At 40.7% G+C, this 27,034-nt stretch overlaps 1 protein-coding gene across 2 annotated transcripts in view; it reads right to left on the bottom strand.

Annotated features, from left to right (window-relative positions):
- The window catches only part of LOC107210273 (amine oxidase [flavin-containing] B-like), a 50,659-nt gene that overhangs the window by 8,107 nt on the left and 15,518 nt on the right, over positions 1–27,034 (bottom strand). For both annotated transcript variants that reach the window (XM_015640848.3, XM_015640859.3), the window contains exons 2-11: positions 24,950–25,044; positions 23,971–24,108; positions 12,246–12,350; positions 11,479–11,570; positions 8,473–8,614; positions 7,073–7,222; positions 6,273–6,432; positions 5,436–5,532; positions 4,643–4,696; positions 630–687 (exon numbers count right to left, since the gene is read on the bottom strand). In XM_015640848.3, the coding sequence (XP_015496334.1) occupies positions 630–687; positions 4,643–4,696; positions 5,436–5,532; positions 6,273–6,432; positions 7,073–7,222; positions 8,473–8,614; positions 11,479–11,570; positions 12,246–12,350; positions 23,971–24,108; positions 24,950–25,044 (1,091 nt within the window). The remainder of the gene's footprint in view (positions 1–629; positions 688–4,642; positions 4,697–5,435; positions 5,533–6,272; positions 6,433–7,072; positions 7,223–8,472; positions 8,615–11,478; positions 11,571–12,245; positions 12,351–23,970; positions 24,109–24,949; positions 25,045–27,034) is intronic.

Genomic DNA, 27,034 nt, shown 5'->3' with positions numbered 1-27,034 from the left:
AATGCAAAGTGTGACATTGGGTACAAATGTACACAGTTAAAAATGCAAAGTGTGACATTGGGTACAAATGTACACAGTTAAAAATGCAAAGTGTGGCACTTGCATGGTTCTGCGTACAGGATTGTTGTGTGGAAAATCATGTGCTCTCCAGATTGGTGTCTACAACTTTTAACCCTGTAAAATTGTTCTTAAAAGTGTAAGTGGTGTAAATCACATAATCCAAGTGTGAGATCAACAAAGCCTAACAGTCATTTACATTTACAGGGAAGAGAAGGCAAGAGAAAGGCAAAAGAAAAACAACCCAGCACATGCAGCAGTGGATCTAATTAACAACTAGTAAGAAAGAAGACACAGCATGGACAGAGAGGGAAAGCAAGCCTGTCAAAGTGTGACAGCAGCTGAGGTTTATGGTGGCAGGCACTGAGAATCCCACCCAAGGAGCAGGACAAGAACATATCAACAGAAACATCTTTTAATGTTTAATCAATGTTTACAATGCTCGTTCTTATCCTCACTGTCAAACACAGCACAAGGCTTGCCATAATCTTCACTCCTCTAGTGAGGGCAGCAAGTGCTCCCATAGCAGGTACTTTTTCCAAAAATACCTTTTCCAGAGATTTTGTGCTTACATGTAAAGCTTCCTCTGATCCCAGCACCTTTGCATAGAGCTCACACAGCCTCGTCTTCCTGCGAGACAGATGCAACAGAAGACTTCAGTGTGAGGAAAGAGAAAACAAATCACTTCTAATATACCCTACTTCTAAGAGAACAAGTATTATATCTGCTAATTTGAGGTTCCAGCTTTTTAGGATCTATCCCAATTCATCAGCCTGTGGATCACTAGAAATAATCAAAGCTCCTGTGCTGCATAAGTGCTGGTTTTCCAGCAGTTTTACAAGCTGTTCTCTTAAGATAACTCCAGCAGCCTGAACCCCCAAATTAGCCAAATGGTCTCCAGGCTGTCAGGAAAAAACCAGTAAGGCATTGCATTTTTTTGTCTTGGCACATAGTCTAACTTACAGTCTGTTCCTACAAAGATGCAGGTCTTAACATACTGTGGCTCTTAGGGAATCAGTACTTAATTTCTGTTTATATAAAATTTCCTCATTTTTAAGCTTAGGAGTCTATAAATCACTGAATATACTTCATTCTGTAGCCAACCCAAAGTGCAATTAAGTTTGTTCCTACAAGCCCTTGGGTCTTACTCTTAGCCACACTGCACCAATTCCCAAAAGATCAGGATGAAATAAGCATTGTGGAAAACAAACAGAGCTCTGGAAAGACATTTACTTGTGGAAGAAAATCCAGTGCTCCATGAAACATCGTGCTAGGGACAGAAATACAGGAGTCCCAGCTCTGTAACTGTGAGGGGTACCCTTTCAGCTATAAAAGCACATGAGGAAACCATACATAATTGCTGTAAGAAGCAGCCCAGCTCTGCAGGAGCCCAGCTATACGCATGAGCAGCTGAGGATGAAGGGAAGCAGGATGACTTGAAGGGCTTTGAAGGTGTCCTCACATGCAGGTTGGAGCTTGAGCAAGAAAGTGAAGGCTGCTACAGTTCAGGAAGAGCCGTGGCCCTGGGGTGGTTTTGCTGCTGGCTGGTGTCAAGCCCAGCAGCAGAAGGGGGAAAAGGAAATTACCCCTTCCTTTTGCCCTGGGGCAGAGGACAAGGGCCAGCCTGCTCCAGGAGCATTCATGGGCCAGGAAGGCTCAGAGAGCTCCAGGATCTGAATATGAACATTCCTCTGCACTGAGGTGACACAAATCCAGCAACTGCCATAAGGAAAAGGATGATTTCCCAATTTCTCCCTAAGTGTGGTGAGCACTGTGCCCTGCAGATCATCAACACCTACCCAGTGCCTGAACAGAACAAAACCATTTCAACAGCAGGACCCAGCCAAGCCCCTGCTGTGGTCTGCCCACCACCTCTCAGAAATGCCATCAATTCCTCCTTTCAGGACAGGTCAGAAACACCACAGGGCTCCACAGGAAAGCGAGTTATCACCTTGGGACCCATCTGCTTCTGCTCCTCCCAGCACCATGGCAGGGATGAGAAAGACCCCTCTAGACCTGCCTGTGCCCTGTCCTTCTTCCACAATGACCTGCAGACTCTCCAGGGAGCATGGGAATGGCATACCAGTGACAGGCAGGTATTGTAACTTGTGGCCAACTGCAGGGCTCCACAAAGTTCACAGCTGTGTGCTGAGTACATTGCAAACACAGATTACTTAGTTTAAGATAGCTGTGCAAAGGAAAATATTAAGCTTCAGGTCAAGGGCATCTTCAGACTCTTAAGAAGTGTAGACATTGGAAGGAATTATTCATCAGTAATGGGGTATTATTTGACAAGAAAAAAAACCCAAATGAGCAAACAAAATAAAAACCAGACCAGCAGTTTCCAAAGGATTGAATTGTACCAAGATAAATCAATCACTGAGGACATTACCCCTAGAAAGAGCAATCTTTGCTTCTTCTGGTCTCCCTGCAAGATCTCCACTTTTTTCCAGAGAAGTTTAAAGAAATTCTTATTAATGGACTTATAGTTAATGCTAGCATGGAACATAATAGTACTACATGGAATATGCAGTGAGTAAAATCCTCATTTCTTGGCTTTGGGCTCAGCTGTGAAATTGCTACAAGCACTAAATAAGAGGAACGTTATTCCTGGAGCTCCCAAAATTGGGTTCTGTTAGGAGTCACACTGTGCCCAGTGTGGAAGAAATGCACATGCAGACACTCAGCTCTTTTCTTGGTCTCTTACTCCACAGCAGTGAGAGGCAGGGCACAATCTCACCACTGGCACCTGGCCTGGGTAGACCAGCTGGAAGGCAGCAGTGAAATTTACTCCCTTCAGCCTGGCTTAGCTGTAAAAATTTCCATCCTCTCCCACAACTTCCAATTCACAATTCAGGATAGCTGCCACAGACTCTACATCCTACTTTTCATAGCCAAGGATTACCAAAACCCTCACCCTGTCCTCAGCACAATGAAGGGAGAGCCCAGGTTGTGTTGGCAGGTGAGCACAGCACCTCAGCAAGGTACACCCTCTGCAGGGTGCCACATGAAGCCTGTGCTCCAAAGAGATCCCTCCCTGCAGCACCACAGCCCTCTCCTAAATTACACAAACTGTTTGCACCATGGCGAGAAGGTCTGGGTTCATGTTCTGCCTTCTTCTGGACCCCCAATTCCACTGGAAGGAGAGTTGTGCCCTAGGGGAGGACAGGAGCTGCAGGCTCCTGCCTTTTCTGGCTGTGGCCAAGGCCACTGGAGCCAGAGGCAGCCCTGCACCAGGGGACAGCCAGCTATTTCAGAACCATCCTTTACCAAAGCCCCTCCTAGTCTAAGGTTTATTCTGCTAGATTTCAAAACTCTTGTATAAAACTTGGCTGTTGGCAGCAGAAGAGTCAGATAATTGTGGCAGTGCTTTCAATGCCCAGGGAAAAGGATGATGCCTTGCAAACAGACAGGACAACCCTAATTTCATGGAAAGAAAAGCTGTTCTCAAAGACTGCAAACACTCAGCTGTATCGAGGGTATTCACACACAGTGTAAGACACCATTTGGTGTTTAGGATGGCTCAAAATGCTGGGCACATTTGGTTTCAGAATACCTATGTGACTTTTATTACCTGGCACCTGCTGGGCCTCTGTCTCAAAGCCTCAGTTCTTGTCCACTCCTGCCAAAACTAAAAGGGCTCTGTGGTACCAGGCTGTCGTTTGAAAAGACTGGGACATAAACAGCTCCATTCAGAACCATTATCCACAGACTGCCAGACTATCTGAGATGACTGCATCTTTAGTTAGACCAGCTATTACTGTAAAAATGTTTACTTGGGCACAGTGTTCCTTTATCATACCTCAAAATCAAATACATTTTCTCCCTGTCAAACCAAGGCTCTCCTCACAATCCACAGTTTCTACTTGCAGCTTTGATTTAATCAGATACAGTGAATCAGTGAGATGGAAAATAAAAAAATCATTACTTTATAAATTGTATTTCAGTAATATACCAAAGAGCAGTACTCCATGCAGAGATTTGTTTCAAGACAGTAAAATGACCTTCATCTGTGCCTGAAGGGCATTTTTTTCCCCACACTGAGGGTGCAGCTTTCTGATCCCTTCATGATGCTGAAGTTTGCTCGTGGCAGCTCCAGGTTCAAGTTGCATTAGGTTACAGATACTGAAAGGGCCCTCCAGGGTGAACAGAAAAGAAAGATAAAATCAAACACAGAGGGCAAACCTTTCCCTTCTGACAAGCTTTCCAAGAGCTCAGGGCACCTGCAGGAAGCCAGGGAGGCAGCAGTGGAGGGAGGAGGCTGGTCCTGCACAATTTCCAGCAGAATATCTACACTACTTTCATATTCAGCACCTTAGAGCTGTTCCTTAGCAAGAGCCACATGAACAGAGAAGCCTTGTGGGAAAACAAGAACCAGGACAGAGAGTTTCAAAAGGGCAAGAGCTATGTGGGAATTCCGTGGGTCGTTCATCCAAAACCAAGGCATCTTCTTCCTTAGTGTCAGCCTACTGGCACAAGTTACAGACAACTTCCTTCAAATCAGGGCATTTTTTTTTCCTGCTCTGGTCATTTTAAACAAAATTTTAACTTGAATTCCATACAGATCTCCAGGGTTTGTACTTACCTTTCTTCTCTTGTGAGACCTGTCAATCTTCTGCACTTCCGAGCAAGAATGAAGCTGTAAGACCACAAACAATTCATCCCCATTATGCTGCTACATTTCCTGCATTATTTAAAATGCCAATAACTTATGATGGGATGCTGTAATAGCACAGTAATAGCTTTAGGTTCTCTAATAAAAACATCCATTTCACCTCTCTGCATAATGCTCTACCTGCTGCTTGCAGGACTCATTTAGGAAGGAACCACTCTGAAACTCATGTTAGAATATTTGCATGAGCTGTTTCCCAATTACTTTAATTTTATCCAGACATATAGCAATGATATGAAACCTGGGATTGAGCTGGAAATAATTTTTTAATAAAACTTTTAAGACTGATCATAGTCTCTGGCTGCTAAAATAACCAGAACAAAATAAAATTTCATTCTAGAAAACAAATTTTCATTTAAAGAACTGAAGTACTTGGAGAAAACTTTACATTTTTGCAATCATTCTCTTTTTTCTTCTCTTTCCTTTCCTCTTCTCCAAGTTTGTACCTTGCCACACACAGAGGCAAAAGATAACGGTGATAAAAAGGAGAAAGAGAGAATTTAATTTTTTAAACTGGCAATGAAATCACAGAGGAAAATTCTGAAGTAAAACAATCATAGAACATCACCATGCACTGAGAAACTCAACTTTTAATTATTTTTAAAGTATTTTCTTTCAAAAGTATTGGGTTTTCTACTTCAATTATTTCCTCTAAGACAAAATAAAATCATTAACTAGACAAGACACTTTCTTTGTCCTCCCTTACCCTATTATGGCAGGAAAGCTGCCATCAGGCTTAGTGTCATCAAGTGTTAGACCAATTGCAGCATCCTCATCTTCAATGATCATGGTACCACAATACCCTGGCAAGAACAAGGTGGAAAAGCAGTCAGGATTCCTGAATCAAAATGCAGGAGCTTACAAGAAGCTGTAAAATACTCAGTCACCTCCTGCTGATCCATCCCAAGACTAATAGCCAGCACATGACAGGATCCAGAACCCTCAAGTTCATTTACAAAGATGGGGGTGGGCTATATTTGTAGGCAAACAGATGTGGCCTCATTATAGCCAATAATGAGAAGTGGATGTTACTGCATTGCAGTTTGCCTTGGATTCAGTAAATTCCAAAGAGGAGTCATGATGGAAGCATTCAGCATGTTAGAGGAGCCCAGGATGACTAGGCCAGCTGGGGATGGCTGTGTGAAGACACCTTCAATCAATGCTGACCAGTCCATCCAGAAATCAGAATTTTTACAGATCCAGCCATCACACATCACTTGTACCTTTACATCCCTGTACAAGTGAGAGAGGCTCATCTCATACCCAGGTGCCACTCAAGGAGAGGACAACAGAACAACCAAGGCAACAAGCAACAGGCATGAACTCTCCCTTCATGACTGCCTCATTGTTTTATTCCCTCATCCACCCTCTCCTCCCAACCAGTCTCTCAAGTTTCTCTCACAGGGGAAGCCAAAAATGGCATAGAAGAATATGAAGTCTCCTTCTAAGGCTTAGCATGCTCTGAACAAAGAGTCTGTTCTGTTGCCAGGTACTCTCTTCCCTCTCTCTGTCACTACTGTTCCTTTCAATTAAAATGCAATACCCTTCTTCCTCCAGAAAGTTTCCTTGTAGTACACGATGCACTTGATGACTGAGCCCATGGGGAGTCTGTTGATGAGCTGGTTCCTCATTGGGGGCAAAGGTGGGTTGAAATGAATCTTCAGACAAAGAGCTGGGGGAATGGCGCTGATCACATATTTGCACTGGAAAAGAAATTATCCATAAGCCAAATACGTCCTCCCCTACTTCAGTACAAGTATACTGCTCCAATGGTCTTAGCGGACATCTGGGGAGGCTGCAGGGTGTATCTTGTGAAGCAATTTTGGCATTTAGTGTAAGAATTGCAAAATTAAACCCTCAAAAAATCCTGCTCATTAGATAGCAAACAATCATTACATAAACTGCCATCTGTTCCAATGATGGGCAGCAGCCCTTCCCCCGGTGTTTAAAAGAAAGTGCTGTGCCCTAAGAGTCCACTTGTCTCCCTTCCATCTGGACTCTGTTACAACTTGGAAATGAAGCTTGCAATGCTTTGCACTGAAAGTTTGTTGCTAAATTACATTTTACACCTTACAAATTACCCTCTAATTCAGAAGGTAACTGAACACAAGAAGATGCCAGGAAAGGAAAAAGTCTGAATCCACACTTTGCTTTTAGGCATCACTTTAAAGCTCCTACACTACTGTTACTTCAGGACAATGAGAACGTGTGACTTTCTGTCACAGTCACTTAAATCTCTGCTGCATTTTCGTACAGGACTTTGGAGAAGTCAAAAAGGAGAAGCCAAAGGTTTTGCAGCCACCCATCCCACCAGTAATGATTTCTTAGTGGACATGTCATTACCTCGTATAACTCATGGTCCAGGGTTTCCACGATGACGCTGTCCCCAGACTGGTCGATGCGCACCACCGGCTTCCTCAGCCTCACCCGCCCCCCCAGGCGCTCCATGATCTTCTCACTGATCTGCCCAGAGCCCCCAACAAACTTCCTCTCCTGAAGCACAAAAACAACAGCACAGCACAGCAGTGCTTATGGAGCGTGTACCACGACAAGCATTTCTCTTGGCATTCAAAACACACCCCCTTCTTCCATTGTTATCAAAACATTTTGGGGAATTTTTGCACTCTCACCTGGAAATGTACCCATTTTACTTTCTCCTTCCATCAGCTTCTCAAATCCTTCCCATATCTGACCACCATTTGAACTCTAGTCAAACTAAAAGTAATAGTAACCTCATAAGAAAACCCCTTCTCCAAATGTGGTCTCCAAAAAGATTCTACAGGCCTGTGTGAATCAGCAAGACTTCTGAAAAGTGCTTAAACCTTCAAACCTTTCTCTGAGTTCACTCATCCCTGCAGAGCTCTGTGCAGCAGAAGCAGGAAACCTGATCTTCATAATAAATAACAAAATGTAAGAAGTAACATAGCTCACATCAAAAATGTATGCTGCAGTACGTAATTCAAGCCAACTTAAACTCGAATCATCTCTAACATAATACAAAATTCAGATAATATTTAATTAAACATACTTAATTTATCTACAGTAATTGCTTATCTATGCATAACTATGCATTTTCATGTGGTTAAAGTATTTGCATTTTTATTTATGATTAAATAATTAGCATTTCTAAAAATATATCTTTTTCTAACACAATTAGTGAAATTTGCACTTCTCAAGTAGAAGACTGTTAGCAGTCTTTACTTTCTTCAAATGCAAAAGCAGCTCTAATGTACCAGATTGCAAACATTTCAAAGCAATACCATATTTAAGCAGGGGTGTTAATTTTCTTTAGACTGATTTTAAAATCTTAATGGTGTTAATGTTCAGAAATTTGCATCTTAGGAACCTAGCTCTGGGCTACAATTTCAGTATTAACTTGCAGCTGACATTGCCATCTCCATTAAATGCTTCTGCAGTGCTAAGGATGCCTTCAGCCTCATGACAGAAATAGGCAGAAGTAAAATTTTCTCTTTTCAACTTGGATAAATATGTTAAGCACATGTTTTAATCTGTATCCAAAAAAAAGCCAAATACAGATCCTCTGATCCCTGGGGACAATGCCTTCAGTAGGCAGCAATCTTCAACACTAGTTTTTGCAAGATCCAGGTTAAAGAGGAAATGAATAAAACTAGTTATCAGTGTGCTACTGTCTCAAAAGTCATGGATGTCTCTGGACTAAAATAAACCAGCAAAAGGATGAAGGTAGAGCAGGGCCTGCCAAGAGCTGCAGGAGGTGACAGTACCTGTCCCCCGTTGGTCGTTGAGAATATTCTTGCTGTGCCCCCACACTGCTTCACGTACCACAAAAACCAAAGGGCAGAGACCTCGTGGGGTTCAGAAGTGACATCCACATTCACAAACAGAGTTGCAAAACTCTTGGCAGCTCTGCAACAAGGACAAGAGAGCTAGTTAATCTAAAAACAGAATAATGCTGACAAGACTGTTCTTGAGTAGGCAGGAGCCTTTCTTTGGCAACCTTCTCTTCCACTGTGGGGCAAAGGATTCCTTCAGCTGAAGTGAGGAATTATCAATTCCTTTTATGCAACATTTTTCAAGTAATCCTGAAAAAAAATATTAATGAAACACTCCTGTATTCCAGAGAAAATAGGGCATTGAAAGACACAAAACCCCAAGATTATATCACTTCATTCTACTAATGCAAAGTTAGGCTGTCATCCTAGCCTCAGGATAAAGTACAGCAAGCCCTCCTGTCTTCACTGGACTCCAAAACCACCTTGTCCCCAGTTCCTGGGTCACAAACCAGATCTACAGCTCTGTCTGCCCCTGCTGAATGTCCGTCCCCTCAAGAACACAGCACAGAGTTACTATTCAAAACCCATGGGAAAAAAAGTTAGAGGACTTTTCTAAGCTAACTATCTATTATTTAAAAACCTATGGATTAGTCAGCATCTGTTCACTGCCCAATCTTCTGCTGTGCCCAAGGAGAGTTTTGCAGCTGGAACACAACAAGGAAGGAAATGTAAGTAGGAAGCCATAGCAGAAGAGACATCACTCATGCCAGAGTCTGGAAGAAAAAGGAAGTGAAAGGATAATTTTGGTAGCTCAGTTCAGTATTTTAAAGTGTCCAGTGGCAAGGAGCACAGAAGCAGAAAGTTGATCTGTGTCTGAAAAGGGATCACTGCTTTATGTCCTGCAACATCTTTCATAGCAGCTCTACTGTAAATTACTGTATAAGCCTCTACAAGATTTTGGGGTGCACTAAGACAGAGTTAATTCATGCTCAGGGAAATATTCCTCCTGTTTCAAATAAATACTTCCCTCTGCCTTCACTCTGAGGAGGAGTTTAAAGAGACATGAACAGGACCAGAAGCCGCTCAGTTTAACTGCATTGAAACTGAGATAGGGATGAAGACTCTACAGATAATTCATGTGTAAGGCATCAAAGCCAGTGCAGAATTCACTTCTGGTTGCTTCTTTCTTTTGGCTTAGTCTCCAAACTTTAAAAAAAAAAAATTAACTCTAACATGGTATTTCAAAGAGCTCTAGATCTATATAGAAAAAAGCATCTTCTTTCTTTCCAAAAAATGCAAAGTCCCACTCAAGTACAAAGCAAATCCATTTTCTGAAAAATGGGTGCATTCTGAATTCATTCTTGACAGCCAAAAATAATACAGAAATTTTTTTTTGTGAGTATAAACACATAGTATACAAATATATTCATCTGTATAAACACATAGTATATAAAACTCTATGAGATGTTTTGCCTAATGTATGTAAATGTATAATTAATGTATTTATTAATATTTTATAAGCAGGTGCTATAACGTTGTGGTTACCTTCTACCGGATTTTGCCACCTTCTCCCACTGCTTTTCAGTTCCTGATGTTTTATCTAGAAATGGCAGTATGATTTCAACCAAGAGCACTCAGGATATTTCCAGCACACAGCTCTAGCCAAAAGCAAACCTGTACAGTCTGTTAGATAAGAGGAAAGAGTAGAAGATTGTCCTTCTGGATCATTACCTGCCAGGGTGGGAAGTTTCTGCAGCATGTTACCTCAATCTTGAACAAACCAAGCAAATCAAGCCAAGATGCACATATAAAATCTGAAAAGCATCTTCAGCTGATGCCAATATTCAGGTAAAATGTCAAGTCTTATATTCCTTCAGAGCTGGAAAAAACACGACTGGGGTCACATGAGCTATTGGATACTGAGTGAGCACCAGTGTGTGGTGTTTTGCTCCCTTGCACAGTGCTGCACCCTGTCTGAGGCTCAGCACAGCTGTCAGCACACATTTCCATCTGGTTTTAGTCAGAATGGGCCATGGTACAAATGAGAAAGCTTTTCTATAGGCTTCTGTTCAATTGTCACTCTTGTGGAAGCAAAACTCTGAACCAGAAGATTCCAAGTGTTTGGACAACAGCCTGTCCAACATGAACCACAAAGGCTGTGTCACTCTCTAGAGGCTGCCTGAAGCCATAAAAATGCCCCATAAAAATGTCACTGGCTGCACCAGCTGTAGTGGGCACTGACAGGTTTCTTCACCCAGCTCCTGGCAGCCCTGTGCTGGGTGCTCAGCAATTCTGAAGAGGTTGCTGTAGAAATCAATCTGCTCTACAGCAACCAGAAGTAATGGTTTGTTTTTGTTTTTTGGGGGTTTTTTTTTGGTTTTTCTTCCCCCTTCAGTGAGAAGAAAAACAATCAAATTGCTGTTGAATGGCAAGTAAAGAAAAATTGCCTTGAAGTATACATAAAAGCAGGAAGCATTTTCAGTTTCCCTGGGTGGTATATAGTGCAACAGCTAAACAATAGAATGATGAGTGCTAAAGTGATTTAGTGCTACTGAAAGACAAAGGTTATCTTTATAGCACCTTGGTAAAATCAGCTGGCCCAGCACAGAATAAATGTGCATTTTTCCATCAAGAGTTTGATTCAAAAACCTGCTGCAACCATAACATTTTTCTCTTAAAGGCTAAACACACAGTGAAGAGCAGAGAAGTGCACATAACAGATTAGGGTACTACCCATCTCTTCAGAAATAACCCTTCCCAAATATACTTTATTTTTATTGTTATTTTTGTCTAAAAAGTTAAGGAAATGTATCAGAATCTACTGAGTGTGCTGACAGGTGTCGTGGTCCATTATTACAGCACTTTCTCACCCCTTTTCTTTAAAAGGGCTGTATTTTGGTGATAGCTATACCTGTTTGCAAAGCAGTAATGCTTATTTGGAGCTCTAAGGTATATAAATTAAAGCCATTATATTTCATATAAAAAAACATTTCTTACTTTGTCCAGCATATTTTATCTATGAAATCTTGCATAGTCATTTTGTCCCATTCTTCTGCACGTGGAGCCTTCCACGGAGCTTCATTTGGAATCTAAGGAGAGATAAAGAAAAGCATTTATCAGCAAGTGAAAGAGTGGCAAAGAAATACAAATAATCTTGTCTTTAAATGCTAATTCAGCCTGAAGATTTCTGGCAGGTAACACAGTGAACTTAACAGAGAATGCTTTCAGGGGAGGGGTTTTTTTTGTTTGCTTGTTTTAACATTTTTTTTTTTAGATTCAAAAATAGAGAACAATTTTAGAGGTAAGAAATGTCTCTAAGTTATTCCATACCTCTCATATTTATCTCAACAAGTAAGAGTCTCAAATTTTGTAGCTCAGTCAATGGAAAATCGGTAACAAACTAGAACAGACAAGTTGAATTTCAGGGTAGAAAAGGGCAAATGTTTAAGTTCTGAAAGCCTCTTAAAACATTAGTTACAAATCATCAGGAAAAGCAGTAAAAATCCATCACAGGCATAAAACTTGACATTCCCATAACCAGAAAAACAAAGGGATGTGTGCAGACAGCCTCAGCAGCACAGGAGTCAGAAGAGCTTGCCAGGAGGCCACTCTCAGATGTGCTCTGGCCATCAGTGTGTACCAAAACGTGTGGCTGCTCTTGCCAGCACTGGGTTTGTTCAAACCAGAGCAGCTTTGGCTGTCTGCACCCTAATCCTTTCCCTCTGCCCCTGGTGGAGACCAGCTGAGCTGATTCAGCTCCATACCTCCTTCCCCATTTCATCCATGGTCCTCCATAGGTTGTTGTAGTCCAGGTAGGCCAAGGGATTCCACATGGGAGGGAATGGGCCTTTAAAGGGGTAAGATTTACCCTACAAGACGAAAAACAAAGAAAGAATCATAACACCCCCACAAAAGATAACCATAACCATGGGTTCCAGGAGTGGGAAGTGGCACCAAAAAGCGAAGTGGTCACAAAAAGCACAAATTTAATCAATCCACGTGACAGCTTCTGATGGGCCACTGTGTGTGTGTGCAGGACACAGAACAAGGGGCAGAAAGTGAAACACAAGACTTCTGAACATCAGGAAATGCTTTTTTACCATGGGGGTGCCTGAACACCGGCAGTGATTGCCCAGAGAAGCTGTGGGGTCTTCCATCCTCAGAAATACCCAGAGGTTACCTGAACATGATCCTGGGAAACCAGCTCTGTGTGGTTATTCTGGTTATTCTGGATGTGCAATTTAGGTGTGATACACAGCTGAATTAGCAAGTCAGACTTTATCAAGTCAGTGCAGAACTGATACTTTGAAGCCACTTATTCAGCACTTCTGGGCAACCAAATTAACACCCTGCAGAAGAGTCACTAATATCAGAGCAATAAAATGAGATTAAACAGCACTGTTTGACTGATGTCAAAAAACAACAGCAAAAGAAATTGTCTATTTGCAACTGAAAAGGAGATATTTATTTATTCATTTATTCATTTATTTATTTCCTTTTCCCTCCAAACTTTTCATGCAAACACTTAACTGTTAATTGCATTTAGCAGTTTTGGGTTCTTTTTTTTTCCTTTTGAAATCAGGCAAAAGTAGTTGTAATAAACTTTATTGTTTGCTAAAAAAATTAGTTTCAGGTAACCTAAAAATTACTAGCCCTGCAGAAAATGTAGCATTTACTAATTAGACTTATTGTTCCAGCCCAAGACCCCTAGCTGTAAATTAGGGCGGGACACTGTGATCAATACCAACATCCTAATTACATAATTCCATATTTAATAGTCAGATTTTTTTTTTATCTAAATCTCCATTACTAGACATTCAGAAAGTCTAGCTTAATTAAGAGTGGAAGACAATGGGTAATTTGTAGAGCTGCTTTATTTACATGGGATTTCCCTGGCTGAATATATGGATGGCAGCCTAATAGCTTTAAAAATTCACAAGGAAAGACTCATTAGCTTTATGTGAGTACTTTTTTTTTTTCACAATGCATTGTGGAGTCCATAAGATAGATAACTAATAAAGGCCATATTGCATGCCACAGCTGATTTTTCAAAATTTATATTAAATTATGTATTTAAGTGTGCACTGTGTGAGCATGAATGTCAAACAGCAGAAGTACTAACTTTTAGTAGATATTTGAGGCACTACCACACCAGTCCATCATTAAAAAAGTATTTACACTGGCTTAACAAAATCATACTGCACCAAGATTTAATATTTATTACCAAGTAACAACAACAGTGTCTTTTTGAAGAGAAGTATCCAAAGGCCACTTACTCAAAGAAATGTCAGGTCTCATTTGGTCTCTTTATTAATACAGGGAAATAAGGGACAGAGAGCACATTATTCAAATTTTCAGGTGTCTACAGGCACCAGAAAATACAGTAAAAGGGCACAAAGGGATCCTGAAAGACTCAAAACTTGGTCTGGAAATAACAAAATGAGATATAACTTCTAAAAATGCTGGCTAATACCTTTGAGGACTTTTAATTCAAAGAGAAGGATACTCAGAATCAGCAAGAAAAACATCAAACCTATGAGTAAGAGAAAATTAGTTTACAAAATTCCCAAACAGGTCAGAGAAACTGAAGAAGAAACTGTTTTTTCACCTATTCTTTATGGACAGAAGTCTCCAATGGAATCCTTGTCAAAAACACCAAGGCAACGAAAGTTAGGAAGAAAGCAAAATGGAGAGGAAAGTATTTTTTTCTTTGGTAAATGGACAAGAAGCAGCTGCAAGGCAACAAATTAATTCTGCAGTGCTTTGGAAGATAAATTATGTTTTTCACAATGCCAAAATCAAATTTTTTGAAGTTTTCAATCAGAAGTTCTGTCACAGCTAGAGTACATCGCTGGTCACCTCATGTGCACGAGGCACCACAATTGAAAACCTAGCACTTCCAATTTAAGGATGGATATTATGGCACATGTTCACCCAGAAAATGGAGGCTTGTCTTTATTTTTTTTCATTCAGCATGAAACCAAAGTGCATTTCTGCATCTTTTGTGCTCAACTGTATGAAAATATTGGAGTCAGGAAAACAAAATCATGAATCAGGAAAATATATCCCTGTAGATGGAGATGAACCAAAAAAGTTTGTTTCATTAGAGGCATTTGGTCCCAGCATGAACATCTGGATATTATTATGGAATCTCTTCACACGGAATCAATTTATAGCAGGGCATACATCAATTCATATGTGGCTGCCAAAGGGATGTGAGAGAAGAGCAAAACCTCTCCTGTCCCAGGTGATAACATCTGAACCATGTTGGAAATTGCCTTTTGGGGCACATTAGAATTCCATAACTGGGCCTGTGGCCTCAAGAAGTCAATTTTACTGTGGCTTCTTCTTAACTCTGGAGCCTTCATTATAAGTATTCCAAAGCCAGAGCTTAACAGTTTGTCTTCAAGTACCTGCTATTTCCTAAATTTAGGTTTATGAAACAAGCATACTGCTGTGCTCAAGAAAACCAGGGCAGCATCAGAATGGGTTACTCTAATTATTGATTTTGTTCTGAGCTTCCTGGTCTGCCAGAGGCAATCCTAAGCCAGTTATCCCCTCTGAGTTAACTCAAGTCCTGTGAATTCCCAGCAGGGCTTCCTCATGAGCGCACGGCTAAGAGACACACAGACCATATTTCTGTTTTACTGTTCTTCTATTTCACTGCATTTGAACTGCCAAAAGGAAAACCTTGGGTATGTCTCTTGTGTAGGAATATGGGGTGGTAAGTCTCATAAAGAACAGGAACAAACTTCTCTCTTAAAAAAAAAATAAAAACAGCCATCAAAGGTAGCGAGCTTGCTGTGAAAGTTACTTTCAAGAGCTCCTAAGGCATCTCCTAAGGCCTGATCCTTATTTCTTGCACAAACAAAACTCCAGGAGCTGTCAATCAGAATTTTGTTTGAGAAGAGACTGCCAGACTAGGCTCTACACAGAAGCAAAAATAGCAGCAGCAAAGAAAGACTACAGATGGCTCTGAGTAGCTACCAGCAAACCAAAACATTTCAGCTTCACTTGTGCTGAATTTGCATTTTTGCAAACACAAAAGCTTTTCTTGTATTTGGGCAAAATTTGCTTATTTGCTAGGAATAGCATTCTCTGTGCCTCCTGGTGGTGTGTAATCTCTAAAGAATAACAAGGCACTTGCATGTCCCAAGATGCACAAAACATTTCCTTTTCAAATATTTTTATACCTAAATCAGAGCTGTATAAAACCGTCAACAATAACCATCCCTTCCAGTCACCTGACACGCTATTTCAACACCAGTTCTATGATGCTCAGAAGTATTTCTTGCCCTTCTTTTATTTGCATATAAAATTTTAGAAATGGTTTCATGATGCCACTTGCACATCTTCAAAAATCCGCAACAGCAGCATCAGCACTTGCACATCTGCCTGCCATTACATGGATCACCCGCTGCTCACAGAGGCTGCTGCTGCAGCAGGGCTAAAACTCACTGAAGAAGCTGAAACTAAAGGGCAGAAACTTGTGCAACCCAGCTGTCCCAGGAATAAACCAGCAGGGAAATGAGAAAGCTGGTGTTTGTCACAAACTTTACAATTCCCCATAGATTTTTTCCTCAGCCATCTGCTCCACGTCAACCAACACTTGGCTGAGTTATGATGGACCTGTGTAAGTCGTGCAGAAATAAGATTTCTTTATACATCAGGTCTGTTTCAGGTCGCATAGCTGACATAAGAAATGGGTTATTACAGGGGGAAAAAACCCCACAACATGACAACTGAGTATCAGTAGCCCCTTGAATATCAGCCCCAGCACTCAGGAGGGCGCAGGGACCAGATCTCATGCACCTCCATGAATGTGACAGTGAGGAAATGCTTAGCTGAGAAAGGACTGCCAGGAAATATCAGGATCTCAATGCAGAGTGGGATTCTCAGGAGAAAACCTGCTTTTGCAGGCCCAGGACAACTTCAGGCTCCCCTAAACACTACGTACCCAGGTAGTGCCAGAGTGAGATGCAGCACAGTGAACTGAAGCCCCTGCTGACAATGATCCATGCATTTTTCATAGCACAGTATAAACATCTTATAAATAAAGTCAGCTCTTGCTGAGCACTGATATTCCCTCAGCTAAACCATCTAAACCCTGGGCTGATGCTCACTTCACCGAGGCTGTCAATGCATGTTAATTCACAGCCACACAGGTTTATTGGCACGTAGTGCCCTCTGCTGATTCACAGCACTGGTACACCTCACACCCCCTGTTCTCTCAGTTTAAAATCCCAGGAATGTCATTCACACAAAGCTCTGCAACTCTAAGACCCCAAGCTGTGACAAGGGAAATCAGAAACAGAAAAGCATCACTTCAGCCTGTAACTCTGTACCTGTCTCAGATCCTGTTTCTTATCTGCTGCTTTCTCTAAAACTATAATTTTGGTTTGGTTTTTTGGGAGGTGCTTTTTGGTTTTGTTTTGGTTTTTTTGGGAGTTTGTTTGCTGGTTTTGGGTGTGTGTGTTTGTTGGTTTTTGGTTCATTGGTTGGGGTTTTTTTTGCTTTCAGTTCATAACATCTAACAAGACATTTTTGAGACTAAGCCTCTCATATAATCATAATTCTCAATTAAAAAATGGCAAGTAGCTAGACCAAAATGAGAGAGATTTTACAGCCTACTTAGAAACTGTAACAGAGCTGAGCTTCATTAAAGCTCCCTTCATTGCAAAACTGTTCAGGATTTCAAATGCTTGGCTGGTTTCTATACTGACAGATACTCTAAAGGTAAAAAGATCTGTAGGTTAGTAAATATAATTGCAGCAGAAAAAAACCCCCAACATATAACTGATGGTGCAAAGCTAGAACATTTAGATGTGCCAAAATGTCCTCCAAATATATTTCAATATTTAATTTGAGTTCATCAGCTGTGGATGCCAACATGTCTTGGGAATTTCATTAAGAAAACTAATTCCATTTTAAGTGTTGCAGAGCCAGACACAGTGGCTTGAAATGCATTCTGATAAGGAAAGGAGTTAATTTGGAACAACTTGTTTCTGTTGTATTATGGAAATAAAGTTCATCTTCACCCTGCTGCACTGGTCATGAAATCTGTTAAATACTTGTCATCCTTAAAATAAGGATTTCTGAATTTAAAGTCTATACATAACTATATATATACACAACTATTTGTTCCAATCAGGTCTGAAAATAATTAACCAGCTCTCCTTCCTACTATACTGAGATTTTTTTTGTTGTTTTCAGACACAAAAAAACACCTTTAGAAAAATAAAGTATCTTATGAAGCATAGATTTACAGAGACTTTGTTTCTAAATACTCTTTGATACTGGGCTTGCATGTGGCTTTCAACACTTGAATTAAATCAGTCATCAAAATGCATAAAATCAGTTGAAAACTTTTCAAAATTTCTAGAATTAGTCTTAAAAAAAAATCTTCTTTCCCTTCTAAAAAGCAGATAAATGGGACAAAAATAAATGAAAACAAAAAGAAAAGTGAAGCTTCATTTGAAAGAAAGCCTTCAAAAGAGCATCTGCCCACAGTATAACTGAGCAGACACGCTGTCCCACAACCAGAACACTGGGTTTACATAGAACATGACTTTGGGGTCACTAAAAATATGAAAACTTACATAAAATTTTACAGACATGTGAAACCCAGTATGCTCAGCCAGTTGTTCCAGTATTACATATACATTTCTCTAACTCTGTTTTCCTGTAGACATTAATCATCTTCTCAAGGGAAACAAAAATCAGTTCTACAATCAGATGCAACTGAAGCTTTTCTGCCAGCAGCCTCAATTAAATAATCTAGGTGGGAGCACAAGTCCTTTTCTTGTCTCCTCACAAACAGACTGTGGAGTCTGGGAAAGCTAAGACTCAGGAAGATATTTTCCCCTCAAATGTAATTGAGAAATGCATACTTTATTCACAGTTCATTTTTTCTTACTGCTTTCATCCTTATGATACCATTAGGTCACAGCTTCCAGCCTTCCATTCAATATTCTTCCATCAATAAATATCCTTTGCAAGACCTTGCTTTACATCTCCCCTTGACAGAGATCACTTTGCAGATTTGCTGTCCATAATTGCTTCTTTTAAGCTGCTGTAATACAAATATCTATATTTTAATTTAAAAAGTCCTAATTAGGAAATCTCTTCTTGCAAATACTGCCAACTGGCTGGCACAGAGGAAAGAGAAGATGCCCCTCTATTTCCAGGGCAGGTCCAGTGAGACCTAACAAGTCCAGCTTTTCCTCTAGTCCTGCCAAAGCTGCTCTTCATTCTCCATCTGGAGGATTTCCCTTCTGGGGGTCTGGAAGATGCTTTCACCAACCTGAGCCTGCTCAACCTCAGACTCACTTTTGAAGCTACAAATGAGTGTGATAATGACACAGCATCTTGTGGCAGGAATGTCTGCATCCTCATCTCCAGTAAAGAGTTAAAATAACACAGATCTGTGTTCCAGTAAAGACATGTGAAACTATCCAGGCCCTGCAGAAATTTAAGTGTCTTTGAATTTACTTGGCTCCTCTTTCAAGACACAGATTCACAGCTTCTCCAACATTCAGATGTCTTCTTCTCAGTACCCCAAATTCTTGTTTACAAATTGTCAGCAAAAAGGGAAGAAAATAAAGGACACAGGGCTATTTCACCTCACTTAAACTGATAGCTACTGAGTCTCACAGTCTTTCCATTCTCTGACTGCACTCTAATTGAGATATACAAAGAACAATGAAAGCACTTTTATCTAGTCATTCAAAATCCATTTAAGCAGTTATGTTCTATACTACAGACTATGCCAGAGACACTGCCCTTAGACTTGCAGCTGAAAAGCTTAAATAAATCATATTGCTTAGCTTCAGTGCATATATCACAGGTATCACAGAAGAAACACCACTAAATTCTGTAGCTGTAGATACAGCAGTCACTTATCCAGCTGCTAATTAAATCCCAATACAAGGCAACCATCATATTTCTAATTCATGAACAAGACCACTTGCAAACTGCATTTTAATAAGCACAATAGTGATGAAAATGAATGACACCCAAGAGGGTTGTAAAATTTTGTTCTGCAAGTCTGCTGTAGATCAGTAGTTAACCTGGCAAAATCAGTGCAGATTTGGGGTCCTGGTTAAAGGCACTGTGTGCATAGGATTAAATATTCACCTTCATGAGGTGCTGCAGGCAGGGCTCACGTCATCACACTCCCCAGAGCTGTCAATTATTCACCCTTGTATGAAGGTGGTGCCAAACTTCACATGGGCATGAGATGCATTCAGACACCTCCAGCCAGCACTGCTGGCAGAGGGATGAGCATGAAGAAACCCCATCCTCTTACTGGGCACTTAACTGAGGTAATGATGTGGTGGCAGCTGCTGTCAAGAATTTATCCAGTGACTGGGGAGGGGATCCTTCATCTCCCCCAGCATCTCAACCTGAAAGACCCCCAGGATAGGTGCCATGGCAATGGGGCCTTTTTGGTGCTAAAGAACCAAGTCCACTATAACCACATGAGGAATGTTTCAGGTGCAACAAGCTGTGAAAATAGCCAGCTTTATCAGCCAGCTCTTAGTGCTGGGGTGGGATCTCGGTCTCTTCAGGGCTGAGCCCTTCTGGGATACCCTCTCAAAGGGGAGTTTCCCTTATCTCAATTCTGTTTCAGAAAGGATACTCCAAAAGGCTCATTAGCTTCTTGTTTCTCCTGTTTATTAATATATAATTAAAAGACTTGGCAGGTCCTCCCCAGACTGTCTGCACAAGTTTACCTACCACAGCTTTGGCTCAAGCTGGCTCATATGGCACAAAATGGCTCTGAACTATGCAGTCTCTTTACTTTAGACTAATAAATTATTAAACTAAATTATTTTAATCTAATTAACAATAGACACATATATTATTTTTCTTAGTGACCCAATGACCCAACACCTGTGTGCTGCACTGTGGCATTCTCTATCCAATCACCTATTAGTACCCAAAAACCTCTAGAAGAAGATGAAGAAGAAAGAAGAAGGAAAAGAGACAACACCTTAAATCCTCTATCTTGTCTTCTGTTTTCTAAACTAGCTTATACTCTAAACTTTAACTTTTTTACCCAGTGACTTAAGAAAACTCTCTAATCTACACACACTTTTAGCTTTTCTATTTAACTTTAACAATTATTTTCATGGTGCTATATGAAATTCAGTGTTTTCCTGGATGTCAGAGCTAGGTATCAGAGACAAAGGCACACTCTATGCCTCAGACTCCAACAGTTAGCACTATCCACAGCCTGCCCTGAGACAACACAGAGATTAGAAGGAACACGTGTTTCTACCATTTTTTATAATAAGGAATTTCCAGGAAGAATCAATGGTATTATCCATAAAAAGATCTGGTAGAAAATAGGATCAGAGGATGCAGATTTGGCACCGCAGCTGGACAAAGTGTGGATCATCCTCACAGTACATGAAGGAATTATGTAAAAACATTCATTGGGCAAACCATTCATATAAAGAAATGTTTCCTCACAGAGACTGAGGATGGCAGAGCAAACCAGCCCCATAATTATCTCGGACAACGAACCTGCAGTACAACTGAAGATGTGGTAAATTTGTGTTTTAAAAGGCAGAAAGTTGGCATGGCTAATGAGACTCCACAGAAGTGAAGTACAACTTGAATTAACAAGGAAAATTTGTTAATTAAACCTTCCCAATAATTGGCATGCTTTCATATTTCAGTCTTTCCAGGGACTGTTACATGGTAAAAATTACCTGCACTATATGCTCTTAGCTTTGTTTTTGAAAGACAAAAGCTGTCATTTTGGTGAGGAAAATAAACAATAGTCAAAAGTTTCAAATTTGCATATCTAAGGTAGGACCCTGAATCCTCTCCTGGGAAGCTAAGATGCTATCTTAATTTTAGAATAATTTTTACAGATTTTACGTCTGCCTACCAGTCCAGTGGGAGAATTCTTAGGAGATGATGACTTCTCAGCTCAGCTTTTGCTTCTTAAAACTGGATTTATGAACCTAATTTCAGCTAGGCTATTGAAAAATCAATGGTGTTCAGGCAGCAATTTGCCTACCAAATACTACTTACAGAGCTATACTAATTTTCTCACTAAGGCTGATGAACCGGTATTTACAAAAATGAAAAGAACATACTAATCTCTTTTCAAAGACCATGAAAAAGGCTGCTTAACAAGTGGAGGGAAAAGAAAAAAAATGTAGGGCAAGAAACATAATTTTGACTTTCTGTGAAGATATCACACGCAATATAAAACCAAAAATAATCTCACAATGGAACCTGGCATTAAAGAAAGATTAAAGGAGAAAAGAACCATGCAACCCAATCAAGTTGGTAACACCTAATTAGCAGAGACCCACCCAGAGATCAACAAAATGCATTCTTTTCATTTTGTAGTACAAAGAAGCTGCATACATTACTTGTATTAAAAAGCCTCTAAAATGAATTTAATTAACTATGAAAGGCTTGATTTTGCCTTTGGGTATAAGTTAAAGCAGAGGCTGATTTTACAAGATGCACTGTGATGCCTGATTTTTGTGTAGCAAAAGAAGAATAAAAACCTTTAGGTTTCATTGCCTCTCTGGGCTCGGATAATTTTGTGGTCCAGAATTTAATTACATTTGGCCACAGTCACCAAGCTTGGGTCAGTGGGTGAATTCATATTCACACAGGGGACACAGCCCTTTGTGTACTTTGAATCTACGACTTGGGAGCACTGCCTAGATGTCAAGGAGCACACAAGCACTGTACATTTTCAGAGAAACCATGGACAAGCCACATGGCTCAGAAACCTGTGAGGAATGTGTTGAAGATACATGAAATGCTGAAGATTTGGCCACAAGACAGTGGATATGTTTATTCTATAGTGCTCACATGCCGATTATGTAACTGTGAGTAATCTTTCAACTGTGTTAATGTTTCCCCACAATTGTATAAACACAGAAGAAAAGTGGAAATAAAAGATTTTAAATGAATGAAATTGGGAAATGCAAAGGATGTGCTACTGTCTGTGGAATTATCTCTTCTCTTTACACCTTGTTTGGCTACCAGGGAGTTCTGGCACACAATTCTCTCCCTCCTCTCTTCAGAAACTCCTACAGGCCATTGAGCCTACAAACTGTCTCCATACAACCTTTAGGCTCTGAGCACAGCTTGGGAGTACTCAGCCAGCAGCTGGGATCTCTGTCCTTGGAGACTTTCAACACTTGGCTGGGAACAACCCCAAAAAACTGTGATTTCTGGCAGGACTTTGGAATGCCACCATGCTTGGACAGCAGGTTGGCCTGACCAGCTGGGCATCCTGACTGGTCATATCAAGTGTTTCCCCTTGTGACATGACCTCCTATCACTGCTGGGGAGATTTGAAGGCCAAATACTGTGAACAGAAAATTTGGCTTTGAAGATGATGTGCAGAGGCACACAAATCAGAGCAGTGTGGATGTATCCATTAGTTCTACCACAGAAATGGTAAATACAGACAATCACCATATCAAATCACTGAGAGAACACTCTTCTTTTTTATAACAACTGAGTGGAAAAATAATGGAAAACATGACAGGACATCTTTTTGTTTTTTCCCAATCTGTAAATGTCTTCTTTAACATTTGATCAAACACCAACTACAAATATTTTGCCAGTCATTGCACAATGGTTTTTCCTAATGAAAATGGCTTTTCCATAATGAAACCCAGAGTTAACTTCCTTGGGTCTAACCAGGAAAGTTTCCTTTCTGTACAAATGCAACACTGGTCTATATCAGGAAAAGAGAAAGGATGCTCTTTTGGAGAATGACTACTGAGAATACGTGGGTTTTTTTAACAGCTTTGCCATAGCTGTTCTATTTCAGACCATGAACAGATCCCTCAGATCTGCCTCCACAAGTCTGTCTGGTTCCCAGAGCCTTTTGCAGTTACTATTTTGCTACTCTGCATGTTAAGTCTCCCCATCAGCAAAACCAGACAAAACCTCTCATGTTTCTTTCCATCAGCATAATTGTCACTGGTTTAGGATGCCCATCCTGAGAGACTTTCAGCCTGCTTGGAGATACATCCAGGACAGCTGAAAGGAATTTTCAGACACCTTGGGCAGTGCATATCAGAGCTGACCTGCACAGAAGAGTCACAGTTGCACCATTCATAAACTAGGAAATTTTTTGGGAGCTTTCAATTAAGTGGTGAGGCCTGAACCAAGGCATGAGCTAACGGGATGTTCCCACAGGGCACACACATTAATGTGTGTGCTTGTCATAATTTGTACTAGTATAGAAATCTGTTGGTGATTTCATTATCAACATAATTATTTTTATAACCAACTCAGATGCTGCATACTCAAACAAGTATTATTTGTGTTTGCATACTCAAACAGGTATTATTTGAGTTTGCATACTCAAACAAGTATTATTTGAGTTTGCATACTCAAACAGGTATTCACCACTGCAGGAAGAGTGGAAAACAAGGAGAAAGGACAACACTACAATGTTCATGTTTACAGCAGCAGCTTGAGAGTGTCTCTTACCTTGACATGGTGTATCAGGTGCTCAATTTCATTCACTTTGTACGTCTCTATTCCCAACTCTTTAGAGAGCCGCAGGAGACGGTTCTGTGTTGGCCCCACGTAAGCCCCTCCAAGGTCCACGTATTTAACTTGCTTATTCTGGTGTTTCACACACAACACACACAAAAGGGAAGAAAAAAAAAAACAAAACCAAAAGGGATAAGCCCTTTGTAAATAGCACACAAGTTAAAAGAGCAATACAGAGGAATGAAATGAAAATTAAATAAAATACTCCCAGAGCATTTTGGCTAAGATTCTTCTCCCCATGGAAAACAAATTGTTTGGTAGAGTTCTGGTGTGGTGATTACTGAGTTCATAACTAGCATATTGATTACAATTTGGAGTTCATAACCAGAATAGGTGACCCACTGTTACATTGCAGCCTTAGAAAGAGGCAAGAGCCTGGCTGGCAGAGAGAGGAGAGTCAGAGACATCTGTGCAGCTCTTGCTCAGCCAAGCATCTCAGCAATGAGTAGTTTAGAAATCTCCTTCCTAGGAAGCAGCACAGGCAAGGTTTTCTAATGGGCAGAGTGAGAGGGGTGTCCCACACCAAGACAGAGCAGAAGAAGGGAGTGAAGGAAGACAGGGTGGTTCTAGCTTCCAAGCAGCCCTGACATTCCTCTGCCCTACACCATGGGCATGTCACAGTTCAGCTCAAGACTTCACAGCATGGTTGGTGTTTCTTCCACAGAGATTTACGCAGTGTCTTTCCCCAGGAAATGATTTTGAAACTTAGCTCATCACATTTTCCTTCCCAGCTGGGTGACTCCAGAGCCCAAAGACCACAGAAATATTATGTTCCTACCATCATGCCAGTCTTTCCCTACTCTTAGTGGTACAACATCAGGAAATTTCCACCGTGTTGTCTGGAAATTTCCCCCATATGGCACACACTGTTAGTATGAGTATGTAGTATATAAATGGCACTGGGGATAATTACCCTTACGGTGAAGGTTCTTCCACCAACTCTGTCATTGGCTTCCAGCAACACCACATTCAAGCCTGACTCAGTCAGTAGCTTGGCTGCTGAAAGACCTACAAGATAAAAAAGAAAAGCAATTAAAGAATACTGCTGTATATGTGCTGCACAGTTTTTGTGACTCGATAGGTAAACACTCTCATAGCTGTCCATCCAATTCCTGAATTTTTTATTCAAACACTGCCAGAGTGGTGAGGTCATGGAATTAAAACCCTCAAAACCCAATAATCATTAAGTGGAACCGAAGCCACCTAATTAAACAGTTTGTTGTCCAGTTTTACATGTGCTGAGCAAGTTTTGCTCAGGAATCCTGATGCATCAGCCAGCACTTGGTACAAGGGTCACCCAGCCAGGCAGAGAACTTACAAACTGTTGTTTTTAAACAGAACACTGTCCTCCCAAACATTTCATTTTTTATAACCCCAACAACAACCAAAAAAAGGAAGAAGTATTATTAGGACTGTCCTAAATTAGTCAAGTTTTCCTGACACTTGTTCTATGTCTCTGTTTTCCAGTTCTGAGTATTTTGAAGTACTGTAGCAGAGTTCCCAAACATCAGGTCACAGGTTTCATCTCCAGAAGAACACGTGGTCTGACTAAGAAGAGACAGAAAGTGCAGCTGTGTGTGACAAGAAGAATTAAAAGTATGGCTAAGTCTACCCCAAAATATTGCTTTGCTCCTCATCCATTTTTTAATACATTTTATTTCCATCTTGCGTCTCTTGAAGCTGAGACACCCAAGTGAAGGAACAGTAAAAATAGTCGAGGCAATATCTCTTTTTGGTTGTGATGCCATAGATCCCCACACTGGCAGTGGAAAATATCAGTGTCAAACCCTGTCATGCTGCTGTGGGAATGAAGGGAACTAGAAAGGGTGCACATGGAGGGAATCCAGCCCACAACCTCTCATTCCTCCTAAGATCATCTCTGCCTTTTACTTCAGCACAAACTGAGATTTAAATAAACCGAGGTGCTTACTTTGGCCACATGTGAATTTCTAGTAGGGCAAGAGTTATATTCTAGCAGGTTGTATCATCCTTTAGAACCAACAGGATGTGTTGAATAAAGTTCAGCAAGAGGCCAGGCTGGAAGCCACACTCATACATCATAATTTATCTATCCTTTCTGGCTCCCTGCCTTGTTACCATGAGAATGCAATCAGCTCCCTCTGTGTGTCCTAGTACATGCAGTTTTTGAGTTGTCAGCCAAGCAGATTGTTCCAAGCAGAAAGCAGCCGTGGAAGAAATGGCAAAAAGCACTGACAGCAAAAACAGATGGTCCAAGATAACATGGCAGGACTGAATGAAACGAAAATGAAGAAAATACAGCAGTCCTGGGGAGAGGCTACAGAACATTCTGGTCACCAACTCATGGACTGGGAACAGGAGAAGCCAATCCTGCTCCTAGCCCTGCAGTGAAACTGCTGCAATGTGCTGCAGTTAAGCTCTTTCTTTCCCCAACTGAAAAAAAAAAGAAAAAGAAAAAGAAAGGAAAAGAATGTTGCAATAGTGTCAACCTATCTATCTAAAGAATTTGACATTTTCTGAAGACAAGCTGCAGATGTTTCCATTTAAACATCATACCCCCCTGCCTTTTTTTTTTTTCTTTCTTTCCTAGTTTCGTGGGCTTACTTATCTTGGATTTTCACATAAATGCTGGTGAAAAAAACAGTAATGAAACTGATAAAGGTCTTTCCGTACTTCCTGCTGAGGAAATTATATTGCAAAAACATCTGGCTGGATCTGTGGTCATGACTACACTCAAAAACATTTGAAGATACCAAGGAAGAACATAATGTAAAAGCAGCCATGGTATGTAAACGTGGACAACCCCTCTGAACAACTTGCAAAGAGAGATTGGCTCCTGGAGGAAAATTAAGCAACAAAACTCCTAAATAAATCTGACTTATCTTTTAAAGAAAAAAGAAGTTACTCCTCAGAAAAGACAAATATTTCATCAGTTGGGAGAGAATCAATAGCAGTTATTAATAATTTACAGAATGAATGCATAAACTGAAGACTGTTGTCACTGAAGGTCTCTGCTGGC

The sequence above is a fragment of the Parus major genome, chromosome 1 (assembly GCF_001522545.3).
Source record: "Parus major isolate Abel chromosome 1, Parus_major1.1, whole genome shotgun sequence".
NCBI classification, from domain to species: Eukaryota; Metazoa; Chordata; class Aves; order Passeriformes; family Paridae; genus Parus; species Parus major.
Note: the sequence above shows the minus strand (reverse complement) of the source record. Positions and strands in the feature narration are given on the sequence as shown.